General features: G+C 42.2%; 1 protein-coding gene across 2 annotated transcripts in view; it reads right to left on the bottom strand.

Moving 5' to 3' along the window:
* homer2 (homer scaffold protein 2) overlaps positions 1–13,757 on the bottom strand; it is a 42,181-nt gene continuing 28,424 nt past the window's right edge. Inside the window, exons 5-9 of one of the 2 annotated variants that reach the window (XM_083792756.1) lie at positions 11,688–11,830; positions 10,677–10,833; positions 9,065–9,175; positions 6,000–6,080; positions 1–1,948 (exon numbers count right to left, since the gene is read on the bottom strand). In XM_083792756.1, coding sequence (XP_083648882.1) covers positions 1,760–1,948; positions 6,000–6,080; positions 9,065–9,175; positions 10,677–10,833; positions 11,688–11,830 — 681 coding nt within the window. In that variant the 3' untranslated portion in view covers positions 1–1,759. The remainder of the gene's footprint in view (positions 1,949–5,999; positions 6,081–9,064; positions 9,176–10,676; positions 10,834–11,687; positions 11,831–13,757) is intronic. The other variant, XM_083792757.1, reaches the window with a different exon arrangement.

The raw sequence follows: 13,757 nt of genomic DNA, 5'->3' as shown, positions 1-13,757 counted from the left end.
TTGTAATTAAACTATATTTTAACAATTCTGTTCTATAATACAGTATTGAACCGGATTCACACACACAAGTGGATAAGACATTATGTTTGACAGGAACATTTGTACGTTATGTTTCTCAGTTCAGAGGACGTATTAGGAACGGTACAAAGGGCAATAATCACAAGTTCCATGGTAGACAACACTGTCTTGTGAAAACAAGATTCAGTGAAAGAAAATATACTCTTATAACATGATAGTGATTGACCACAAATATTCCACAACACATCCCTTTGATTTCTGTGAAAGTACTATACAGTTCTTCAGCACAGCATATTCTAAACAGTTAGACATCTCATATTAAAAAAAAAAAAGAAAATAAATATGACAAGTCAAAATAATCCATTATTAAAACATCTAAAGCAAAGAAAATTGGTATGTAGTATGTACAGTATTCTGTCTGTGCAATGCATTTGTTAAGAGTATTGTAGGCTGACATTGTTCTTCATGTACCGGGTAGAATCTGGAAAATAGGCACCAAAATAAGTAAATGTTTCAAATAAAAAAAGAAAAGAATCGAGATCTCATAAGGTTTTATTCAAAGCCCATGCCGTCTGAACCAATGAAGTACACTTTCACATTATTCACCAATATAGCAGCAACAAGCTTCCCTCACCGAAAATAACCACCACCATAATAAAAACTAAAGTGTGAGAAAGCATGTCCACAAGTCTGAAGGTGCGAAGACATACTTCTTTATTCCACAAAAGGATGAAAACGCCACCGCACATGCACAAATCCTTTTGAACATATCTTCATTTTTGGATGAATATATCATTTATTTATTCCCCCTTGTTAAGTACAGACTTCAATTAACTAAAGGGGAGCGTGCCTCCTTTTTCTCCTCCATTTAATTACAATCTTGAGGGCTGCATATTCAAAACACCGGACGCTTTTGCTCCAATCTTCAGTAGCACAGTAGTTTTGGAGCAAACGCCCTGTTCTGTCCTTCATGTTTCTTGCCCTCTTCTCAAAAGGAGCATCGATCCTAAAAGGTGGCCTCAGGTGGTTTCTTTTCACCTTAATTTATTTTTTAAATACTGAAATCACATTCTCACAAACATATAAAAGTAATCATCATGGTGATGGTCATCACTTGGCCAGCTCTCCTAGCCAGGTGCGAGTGAACCCACCTGTAGGCACTTTGTGTCACGGCCATTTGTCGTTTATGTGCATATTATTTCATGAATACAAACCGTCTTCAAACACACCTGAGATTGACATGTGGCAGAAGAATGGGCGTGCTTCAAAAATACTATCATCTTTAAATGTCTGAGTTGGACAGAAGAGTTAAAATCAGTTATTACTTTAGTGTTGAACTGCATTTTCTTTGTAAGTTCTTTGTGTTAGCCCTTTGTTTTTAAGCCCACTTCTTCATGCTGCAATGTCAGATTGTCACTGTAGAACTGCTGCAGCCATTGGAAAAAGACAGAATATATTAACCCCCCCACCACCAGTGTTTAACGCTCTCCCCCTTCCACAGAAACACAACAAATAACCTGCGAGTGCTCCAGAATGACGACAACATAGAATGGAGTCATTGGGTAGAGCATTCTGGTATTCCCTTCAGACTCATCCCCCCTTTTGTTGCTCTCGCTCTCAAAAATAGTAAGTACAGTGTCTGTAACCAATTGTTTATGGGTGAACTGCACCTTTGTGGGGGAGCGGGTGCCTCATAGTACTCCCCTGAGGTCACAAAGTAATAACATCACATCTGTCTCTCTCAGTTATCCATACCTAGCTTGGAGAGCCCCTGCCTGAACTCATGCAGCTCATCTATCTTCCCATCCAGAATATCCATGAACTTCTTCAGCTCTCCCTTCATGTTGCCTTGCTTCTGCTGATTGTCGGCTATGTCCGTTTGAAGACCCCCTATCCTCTCCTCCAAGTCCTTGTTCTTCAACTCTGCAGCCTGTGGAAGAGGAGGAGAAAGCAATTCAAGGTGATCCCTTCATGTCTCAATTAAAGCAGAACTGCAAAGGTCCGGTCAGACAGAACGTAACACAACAAGTGCACATTTACTTTACAAAATATGTCTGCCCAAATAACACACACACACACACACACAGTCACACACACACACACACACACACACACACACACACACACTAGGGCTGGGGCGGTATGGGATTTTTATTACCAGTTATTGCCCCCCCCCCCCCCCCCCCCCCCCCCCTTTTTGTTTTTGGGAATAATAAGAGGGCTAATAAAAGTTACAGGTATGGTGTGTGCGATATTAATTGTGAGATTACCATAATGACGGTAATCATTAAAGGACCACTGCGTCACATAGGAGGGCTGTGGGCAGTTCAGAAACCCACCCAACAGTGACATCAATGGAGAATCCAAGCTAATAGAAACTGCAGGCTTTCTAGTCCTGAAAAGTTGCAATGTGAAAATGGAAGCCATCATTCTCACGATAATAAACCCTGTTAGGGTCCATTTGGTTCCATTTGTACACTCTCAGAGTTACAGACCCATAAGGGTCCATTTGGTTCCAAACCATAATTTCCCTGGGGACCCCCTGGAACTGCCTCAAGGACCCTGGGGGTCCCCGGACCCCGAACCCCACTTTGGGAATCACTGCTCTATGTAATCTGATCTTTATAGTCTGATAAACTATTCTCACGTAAATAAATCTTGTTTAAAAAACAATCTGCCTAACGATGATGTCATTGGTGGTCGTGGACGGGTTTCTGAACTGCCCACAGCAGAGTGTGTGTGTGTGTGTGTGTGTGTGTGTGTGTGTGTGTGTGTGTGTGTGTGTCCGTCCAGCTGATGGTCGTTAATGTCAAAGCAATGCTGTTTATGCACTGTCAAATAGGTCTAGGCCTACATCTATTCTAAGGTAGCATATACGGTACCTGTTTAGACATATTATCCTGCTCATTACTGTGCGGAAATATACATAAATCTTCGTGTTTGAGCACAAAAAGCATTTTGAGAACAACAAATTTCCGCGCTTCGCTCGCACACTGTGCGGCCCCCCACACACAATCATTCTACAGTTGTGGCCCCAGGCCTAATCTAATTGAATACCCCTGCCATAAAGCATTACACTTGTTTACAAGAGGGTCCACCATTTTCAATTAATCATATAATTTTGTACACTATGCACTTCTATAAAACCAAAAACAGGAAATCATCATAAAGGAGGTAAAAAGGGGGAAAAACGTATACAGTGAGGGGGGAAAGGGGTGGGTGGGGGTGGAGTCAAGGGATTTACATGTCTTAATGACAGTTGGTAGGGCGTTCCACATTTTTGTGGCATAGGAGTGAAATTAATTTAGGTGGACCCTCTTGTAAACAAGTGTCCACTCGCAGTTAACAGTCTTTGTATTGAGTTGTGCTTGAAATGTAGTGTAATTCTGCAAACTGTTAATACATATTTAAATCAATCAATCAATCAATCCTTGTTTGTGCTGAATCTGTGTTGCACATTGTTTTTTGAACTCCCTCTGGTGTTGTTGTGTTGCTGGCATGATTAGACTGACTGAGCGTCACTGTTTATTATGATACACTTTTCATTTCATAAAAAAAAAAGAAAAATCACAAAAAAAAGAAAAGAAAAATGCGGTATTGCGGTTATTGCACCCAGCCCTAACACACACACACACACACACACACACACACACACACACACACACACACACACACACACACACACACACACAACGGGGTTCTGTACAGTATTCAAAAATTGAGTTTTTCAGATAACTTGGTTCAGGATTTAGAGGGCGTTTCTAGAATCGACCTCAGTCCTAAATGGGTTAACCTCAACTTTGATCAAGATAGTAAGAAAGATAAAGATTATGAAAAATGGCTCATTACTGGATGGACGGCAGGAGCTTCAGTCAGTGACTAACATGACATTTGCAATTCGATCGAAGGGAAAGACATCAGTAAATGGAAACCGTGGTCGAAAGCTCACATTCGATGCCCGTGATGCTTGTGGATTACTGCTATACAGGATGTATGAATCTGACAGGCAATTTCTTCCATTTAGTAGACTACAATCTAGACTAAAAGTAAAACATTTCAGGAGACTAAAATATGACTAAAACCTAACCGAATGTTATTAAAAAGAGTCATAAAGACAAAATTTGCTGGCAAAATCAACACTGCAGCACAAACACATGCACCCATCATGTGTGGTGCACACCAAGAGAATGACACAGGCTTGACCCCTATAATGGAGGGGGTCAGGTGGCTCCGTTATGCTGTGGGGGCATTAGGGAAGGGTCACTGCAGATCATTACAAATGTATTCTAACTTAAGTGATCACCTTCATATCCTGTTATGATGAAACATTTCTGTTCCGATGGGAGCCATCTCTTAAAGGATGACAATGCCACCCCCCACCCCCAGGGCACGAGGAGGGCTCACTGAATGGTTGGATGAATATTACAATGATGTGAATCATGTGCCTTCACACTCACCCGATCCAAACCCAATTGGACACCGTATTTCCTTGCCATTGCCACCAAGTTTTAGAGTTAATGGATAATAGATTGTCTAAATAGAGCGTTTATTTTAATTTGTTACCCGTTTGTATAGTGCACGTGCACGCACACACACACACACACACACAGTCACACGCATGCACACACGCACGCGCACGCGCACGCGTACACAGTGTGGGCCAGCAGAAGTCCTTCAGACTGCCTGGCAACTCCAGTGACACATTAATTCCACAGATACCACTGGAGGGAGGGGTTCAAATAGGACCTTCCAAATGGGTGTTGTGCCAATGTGATGGCACTCTCCAGCTGACTCCTGAAACCTGATCTCTCTGTGGGGTGTCTTCTTTAAATAGAATCTAGCCAGGACTCCAAGCACAGAGCTACAACAAACAGTTTAAATAGAAGCTAGCCAGAACTCTGAGCACAGAGCTACAACACACAGACCTGAAAGAAATCCTTTGCAAAGAGGAGGGCTCTGTGCATGCTTTTGATATTTATATATGTGATACCAAATTAATTAATCTCAGTAACTGCTTGTTGACAGGTGAATATTTAAGGGTGTATTTTCTGTCGACAGAAAGAGGCATTTGAGCTATGCCATTGTTGGGTCTATTCCACTCCTCCGCATAGCCCGTTTGCCAGATAAGTTTCTGCTTCAGCCATTTCTGTTGTGATTGTCCTTTATGTGGTGATGGCCGATGCAGAAGCAAACCTGGCAACGGGGCTTAGTTAGGCACAAGAGCTTCAGGCATTCTGATGTTGGTTTTAGCCTCACTCATACAGCTTCAGTCGGTCAGAAACAAAGGCACCACAATTAATCATGTCAGAGTCATCACTAGCCAGACAGATGGTCAATCATACGCCAAGCCTCGCACTTCAGATTTCACAAAGAGTCACAAAATGTGATAACTGGGTGGGAGGTAAGAGGAACGTGAACATGAACATAATGTGTGAGGGGGTTTTGTCAATATTTAATCCTACACTGGACAAGCACATCAGCATGCACATGGATCTGAAGCATGAAATCTCATACTGTAAGTCTGTCTTTCAAGCAAGCCGCCCTCATTCATTTGCCCAAAAACCTACAAATCGCATCCACTTTTCTGTAATCAGGCAAGTTCTTGCTAAATGAAAAGAATAAGTAGTTTCAAGTGCAAGGAGAAAATAATACCCATATACAGTATAATGGGTACAACAAACAATATGGCACACACACGTGCGTGCCCGCAGTATGCCATATTGTTTGTCATAAAATGTATGCATGTGCGTGCGTGCTTGTGTGTATGTCTGTGTGTGTGAGTGAGAGACATATGACAGGAATATACTGTCCCAAGGCTTGGGACTGAATGAAGGATGCAGCTCTTTCTGAAAGCATAGCTTGTGCCTCAGAGCTTGAGTGGGTGTTAGGCAGTGTCATCTACGGTGCTTTATCCTCTGCTATACAAGTCAGTGGGGCTTACAGCATGTGTCTGTGGGTTTTTAGCAGTGCTTTGACAGTACCTGCAGCTTCTCAGTGATGCTCTCACACTCGCTCACGAGCTGAGGAATTATCTCTGCTTGCTTCCTCAGGTTCTCCAGTTCCTGGTGGAGACAAAATCAACAATCTGTTCAACTAAAATGCAGAATGATGCTGCAGGCATTTAGCAGACGCTCTTAACCAGAGCGACTTACAATAAACAAGGTAATTAACGACACAATTAAAATGCAGAGAGAACAGTGTAGTCACTAGTCACTGTAGTGCCTCTGGAACCTAGGATACCAGGTAAACAATGAACCTACTGTAGCTAGCATCAATATGCTATTTAAATAACATTCTGTACGTTGAAATGTTCAGATACCAGCTAAAACAACCAGCCTAGTATCTGTCTAAGTAACATGCCATCTCTTAACCACATTCTTAAGATGCCATCAAAATAACATTCTTGACATTTGTGGTTGAGAAAAACAATTCTAAGAAATAAGAAGGTATGAGAATGAGCGACCAAGGTATATTTTGCATAGCAGCCTTAAGGTCCTTGCAAACATGAAGCGAGGAACGCAGGCGTTGCCTGGATCAACACAGGTCTGTTGAAGAGGGGCGCAACAACGCAGGCGTAAAAAAAAAGCTAAACAGAATCCAGGTCTGGTGAGTCGCGGGCGTGTGCACGTAACGAGCACGTGTGCAACAAATTCACAGGACCGCGCTCACGTAAATACGCTTGCGTTGTCGCACCGAGACTTCTCCGAGCAAGCAGAAACGCAGGTCTCATTTGAAAATGAACTATAGGCGCGTTTTTATCGCTCCCCGTTTGCAAGGCCCTTTATCTAGCCCCACTAGTATCGATCAAACTCCACCTCACAAGTACTCCATTTTGCCACATTATTTGAAGAGGTGAGTCTTCAGATTACAGCTGAGCGGATTACATATAAATGCAATACAAATAAACAAATTAAAGTGGTTTGAATGAATTTTACACATTTATTTATTTTTTATTAAAGAATTAAAGATATGTATTATGGCTCAATTAACCCTGCATGTCTTCAGAAAAGCAATCCAGTTTCATACCTCTCTTAGCTACATAATAATTGGTTGTCGACTCTGTCGAAGCAGCCTGATTCCGCGAGCACAGCGATGGTCAGAGCTGAGGTCGAGACCATGGCGGTGAATGCTTAATAATTCATCATGACGTTACATGGATAAATTTGGTGTGTGTGCTTTTCTAGACTGTGTTGAGTCACTTTCCTCTCTGCCTCCAGCCTCTGTAGGCTGCAGCATTGTGTGGCCAACAGCGAGAGCACACTCTGTACAACCCTGGCTGAGTATTACGAGTATCACTGCTGATGGGTAGTAATGTGAAAGTACTGCCAAATATAAAACTGGTGTGTTGCAATCTTTCACACTGGCCCCTAGCCTTATTCACTCAGCTAATTCCTGTTCTGCAAGAAATGTAAGCGCAAATATGGCAAGTTTCCAGGTGTCACTCGTTAAACTACGATGATTTTAATTGCCATCAAACTGAAGAACAGCATGACAGACAAACTGTCCTTCACCCTTCTCGGGAATGTGTAAAGGTTTCAATTCAGTCAAGTTCAAGTTGTGTTGTGTTAGTGCAGGCTATAGGTGGCTGCATTACTAATTGCCTATCGGGCCATGGCTCTTTAGCCGATTGGTAACGTACGCGCCTTACTGATATGAGGTTCCGGGTTGGCCTCCCGCCTCTGTGGTCCAGATATACCGTTTATCCTCTCTGCTTTGTTACATTGGTAGATAGACTGTAATGACCTTAGCAATGGCAGAACTGTATGCAAAAAGCCCACTTTGAGGGGAAAGACGTACAGTACCAACCCCCAAAGTGTACTGGTAAAAATAAAAATGGAGAAAGAAATAATGTGGCATTTTATGTAAATGCATTGAACAGTCTACTGATTTACAAGCACTATTATAGCTGTGTCAGATGACACCCTGAATATGCCATCTGCTGTCCTTAGTTGCACTGTGGAAAGAAATCAACACAGGTTATCTGTACTAGCTGGGCATGGCATCATTTTTATCTACGCTTGAGTGCATAAAATGGCCTAGTCATATTATTAAATTAAATACAAGAAATAAAATGCACTATTTTGATTCTCAAATTAAAATCTAATGTTAAATCAACTGTAATCACAAATGTTGTCCCCAATCAACTGGTTTGATGTCCACAATTTGTGCAAAAATGTGGCCTATGTCAGAAACGTAGCACATCCCCATGCGGACGGACAGACGGACGCACACAAAGTTCTGTACCATGGAAGTTACTTCAGAGAAAGAAAAATGACAGCCAATATAAATTCTAGGGTTTAGCTGAGTAAGTGAAGACGCGCAGAAACCAAATCCATAAAGAGAGCACTAGATACCATCACTTTCTATTGGGGTCTAATCACCTCCTGAGGGAGAGGAAAGGAGTGTGAGACAGGTACACTGCTGCAGTGAACACTAGTATACGTATACGATAAAGCAATGCCTCTATTAAAATTGAGGATAAGGTTCTCATTCTGCTCATTGCAGAATGAGCAGATGGACATTTTACCATCTTGAGCATTATAAGATTGCGGACCGAAGATATGGTTAAAAGCTCCTTTAACCGAATTAGTTTTTGGTGACGTGGCTTCTACTTGTCTTATTCTTTGTGATTCCTGTTCCTGTGTTCTGGTGAATTTGGGGAGTTAGATACCAAATCCAGGAGAAATACCAGAGAATTGAGAAATGACAATGCAGGAGACACCTGCAGGATTCAGGAATGTTGGCAGTTCTGGTTAAGACTCGCCCTTGGCTTCCACGTGTGGTTAGGGTTAGTATGGGGCTCTATATGGTCGGAATATTGGGTAGTCGGATAATTTATGGGTGTCGGATTATTGGGACATCGGACTAACGCTACACACCCGTTGGTACGCTACTCAGTACCGATGGCCCCCCTCCCAAATGTCTTTGTCTTCAAATGGGATGAAATTGGATTCCATTTGCATATGCTTCATTGCATTCCTGAGGCGCTGTAGCAGGTAAATAGATTACACACAATGGATCACTTCAGGTCTGGGTAGAAACGTACCTGCTCTTTGTCCAGTAACTCTGTCTCCAGCTCCTGCACTCGTATGGTCAATTGAGCATTTCTCTCTTTTTCCTGACTGGCTTCATTACACTGAGCTTCTAGCTCTGCTATCTAGAGAGAGAAGAGGCAAAGGCAAGGTTATTTGTATAGCACAGTTCAACAACAACAAGGCAATTCAATGTGCTTTACATAAACCCTCAAGCAAAAGAACAAACAAAAGGACATTTAGAATTCAGCAAAAATGAAGAAAGAAGTTAAACACCTATATCCTTATTTGGAAATACATATCAGGACACAGTCAGAGTAAAACAAAACTATATAAAAGACATTTGAACAAAATAAGCTAAATTGAAATAGAAAAATCACTCCCGCGTGAAGTGAGGGGCGCTAATATATTAAAGTCTAACTCATGTTGATTAGGTGATGTAAAACAAACGGTGCAAACACAAACATTAAACGCCATTAACAATAAAGAGACAATATGATATAATGAGGCACATTATGACTTAATTTTCCCTTATCATTGTCAAATGCATTTACAAAACAAACATTGAACTAAAGACAAACATTAAACCTGTGTATAGGAGGCTAGCGCCCCTCAAAAATCACCCCCGTGTGGCGCTCTTATCATCGTACATCATCATGACGTAGAATAGACACTGTATTTGCTCAGACACTGACGTAAAATTCAAAAGGCAATGGGAATTTAATGTTTGTGTAGGAGAAAGTTTGTGTACACGCACCAAAAGCAGGATATAGGAGGGGCTAGCGCCCCTCAAAAATAAGAAATTACAGTGCAGATAGAAATCAGTCTCAATAAAAGGGCAGTGGCATGAATGAAGATACAATGTGGATATTCCCTCTGTGAGGGATCTGTAGGATGTTAAAAAATAAAGAAATGAGCTGTATTGTTTCACCACCAGGCCAGTATCTGCATCAGCCCACATTGATTATGGAACTCAGATGATACAGGAGATGTTAACTAAAGTACCCTGATGTTCTGAGGAGAGGCACAGTCATTAGAGATCAATGTACATGTCGGTTAGTGAGGTCTTCAAAAGAGCACTATAAAAATAAATAATTATTAGTTATCATTAGTCATCCATCCCACTGTGAATATTTCAAAGCAGAGATTTAATTAAATTATAGTTGTACACAACGCCCGTGGCCGAGGCCTCTACAAGTTCTACAACAGTGGTTGTCAAAGTGTTGAGGGGGTTCCAGGGGTCCGCCGCAAATCGAATTAATATAGCATCAAGATTGTTTTGTTACTTAACACTATATACATAACTATTTGAAAAATGTCTACAAGCACACATGCATCGCAAGTTTGCAACGTTTTGTGAGCTTGTTGATCTGCTATTTCCAAAAACATATTGGAATCCTTAAAGATTTTTAATATATTAGAAACATACACAAATCTGGTATGGGGATCCCTGGCAAAAAATATTTTCCATATCGGGGTCCATGAAATGAATAAGTTTGAGAATCACTATTCTCCAGTACATGTGTTCCTGACAATGGTGTTTGTGAGACATATTTTAGCAGGTGAGGGCGATGGGCCTGTGAGTGTGCGTTCATTAATTTCCCTGTGAGTGTGGAGGACTCTTACCTTTTCCCTGAGCGTGTCACTCTCCTCCTTGCAGGCGCAGAGTTGTTTCTTCCAGCTTTCTACGTTGGCGGAGGACTCCTGCAGTGCATCCACCAGCCTGGCATTATTCTCTCTTAAGGTCTGTAGTTCTGTCTCCCACTTCTTTGCATTGGTGTTGCTGCCGTAATCGATTGATCGAAAGGGAGGCGGTAGGTCCAGCATATGAGAAGGACATTTTTATTCTACAGAATACTGTTACACCTGGCTTAGGCTGACATTTGAAATGTTTTCTTTTTACTGTGGAAAATAAATGAGCGTGAAACTAATGCATGGCAAACTTGGCATGCATGCAACACTGTAGAACACGGTGTCACAGCAAAACAATTTGTAGAGGTTGGGATGTTTATTTAGTTTGTCTTACTGTTCCTTCCGATTTGCTGTCAAATGTAGACAGACTTGTACTAGAACATTTTAGTGCTGCGTTGGTACACTTGTTAGTTCCACGAAAGCTAAATTCCAAAGCACTGGAAGCTCTTACAAGTCCACAAAACACAATCAGCTGCTGGACTTGGCCCGTGTTACATTAAACTGGAGGGACAGGCCAGTGTACTGACATTTAATTAAATCACTGTAATAAACTCTGAGCATCCCCAGGCACACCTGAGTGCCTTCCAGCGTCCACCATTGCCAAGCTAATTATTTAATAATTATAATTATTATGGAGCAACGAATACATTGTCCTGTTCAGTGTACTGGCAGAAGAGGTAAATACTCTAGTATAATAACCAGTAAGACGCCTTAAAGGCGATAGCGACTGCAGGGCTGAGACACTCTACCGGAATAATGTCACTTCATTATGGTTTTTTTTTTAAATCAAAGGCTACTTAATATCCAAATCCAACAAGTGCAGCAAGTGCCTATATGAACTGTCTTCAATGTCTCATCCACGGAATAATAATATTAGAAGTGGTCTTGTGTAATATTAGAGCCCATGTAATCATTCAGCTAATTGTTTTTTAAATGAAACCATACCTCTGTTCCACAGCAGTCTTGAGACGATCATTCTCGCTCTGCAGCAGGGCAGCTTCCGGACCATGGAAGATTTTCTCATCATCTGTGCCGTTGCCGTTGATACTGGATGCCTGATTGGATGAAGGGGTTTCGCGGCCGGACTCCTCAAATGGAGAACAGAGGGAGAAGATGTTTCACGTTAGTCTGTAAGAGTTCAAGCCAATTGTTTATTAGTTTGCCCAAACTGTCTGGTCATGTGGTGTGAGTCTGTAATCCATTGCCCGGAGGACTACTGGTTTTGGGGAGAGGACTAACAAACCAACTCCACCCACCTCACAAAGGCCAGTAATGGCACAAGGGTTGTGCGCCAGGGCCAGCAACCTTGCCACGTAAAAAGATCTTGCTACAGAAATCTAACGGATATAAAGCTATAAAGTGTTGGCCTGAACCCCTGGTCAAGACATTACACAGAGCTATGAGTGGGCCTGTAACCTGACACTGGGCAGTGTCTACAGGGAGGGAGTTCCAGGGGGTCCCCAGCTAAGTAACAGTTTGGAACCAAATGGACCCTTATGGGTCTGTAACTAGAGACCCATAAGAGTGTACACTCTAAGAGTTACATTAACATAGATTTTACAATATATATTGGGTGTCCCAGGGATAGAAATCCCATTAAATGGGGGTCCGTAGCCTAATGCATGTCAAACTGGGGTTCCTTGAAATTAACCGGGTTGAGAACAGGGGGGCAGTCAGCCAGATATTTCGTGAAGAGTCATTTGAAATCGGTAGTTCATATAATGGCCTGTTGTGGCGCTGGACTGGACCCAAAAAGCCCCATAGCTCCATAGAGGCCCATGTATTTTGGCCCAACTTCACCTAGACTGTATTACCTTAATAAACATGGTCATGAATACTTTCTTCTTCCAGTCACTAGTTTAAAGTCTCATTTCTAATGTCATAATATTCTTTTTGGAAAATTATGGTCCCATTAATTAAAAAAATGACCATAAAGTCGCGTATGTTCTGAGGGGTGTGGCTACCGTTACAGTCTATGATCGGGATTCCCCTCCCACTCAAGAGTCTTCTCCTCCCACTCGAGTCAAAATAAAAACCAACGGAGAAGAAGGGGGGAAGTCCCGCCTCGTTGTCTGGGCAGCCAATGACCAGCTGGTACAAAACGGAGCCAGCCAATGGCCAGCTGGTACCAAAAGATGGCGACTTACATCAGGAATTAGCATATCATTACAGGCTTCATTTTACGTTCATGTTAGACCCGGGGAACGCTTTGTCCATATTTTTTACAGTCTATGGTTGAGAATCACTGCTAGATCCATAAAGATCTTCTCTCATGGGGGTCCTTGGCACATATTTTCAAATGGGGGTCCGCGGGCTCATTTGTGTCAATTTGGGGGTCCTTGACATGAAAAAGTTTGAGAACCACTGGTCTACAGCCATAGACTGTAAACAAATATGGACAAAGCGTTCTCCGGGTCTGATATGGACGTAAGATGAAGCCTGTCAGTTCTTGAATTGTAAATCGCCATCTTTCTAGATCCATTTGGGCCCAGCTGGCCATTGGCTGCCCCAGACAACGAGGCGGGACTTCCCCCCTTCTTCTTCGTTGGTTTTTATTTTGACTCGAGTGGGGGGTGGATCCCGATCATAGACTGTAAAGGTAGCCACACCCCTCAGAACATACTCGATGTTTATTTTTTTAATAAATGGGACCATCATTTTCCAAAAAGAATATTATGACATGAGAAATGAGACTTTAAACTAGTGACTGGAAGCAGAAAGTATTAATGCCCATGTTTATTAAGGTAATACAGTCTAGGTGAAGTTGGGCCCAAATACATGGACCTCTATGGGGATATGGGGATTTTTGGGCCCAATGACAGTGCCACAACAGGCCATTATATGAACTTTCAGGAAGTCAGGATTTCCTACTGGCTTCAGACACTAGTATTGGCTTCACTGCCCCCCTGTCTACAGCACAGGAGAACCCCTGGTCAAGACATTACATGGAGCTACAGTATGAGTGGGCCTTGTAACCTGAAACTGGGCAGTGTCTACAGCACAGGTGAGCAACCG

Source organism: Protomyctophum parallelum (genome assembly GCF_964188405.1).
Source record: "Protomyctophum parallelum genome assembly, chromosome: 2".
NCBI classification, from domain to species: domain Eukaryota; kingdom Metazoa; phylum Chordata; class Actinopteri; order Myctophiformes; family Myctophidae; genus Protomyctophum; species Protomyctophum parallelum.
The sequence above is the reverse complement of the archived record's forward strand: the minus strand, read 5'-3'. Positions and strand labels throughout refer to the sequence as shown.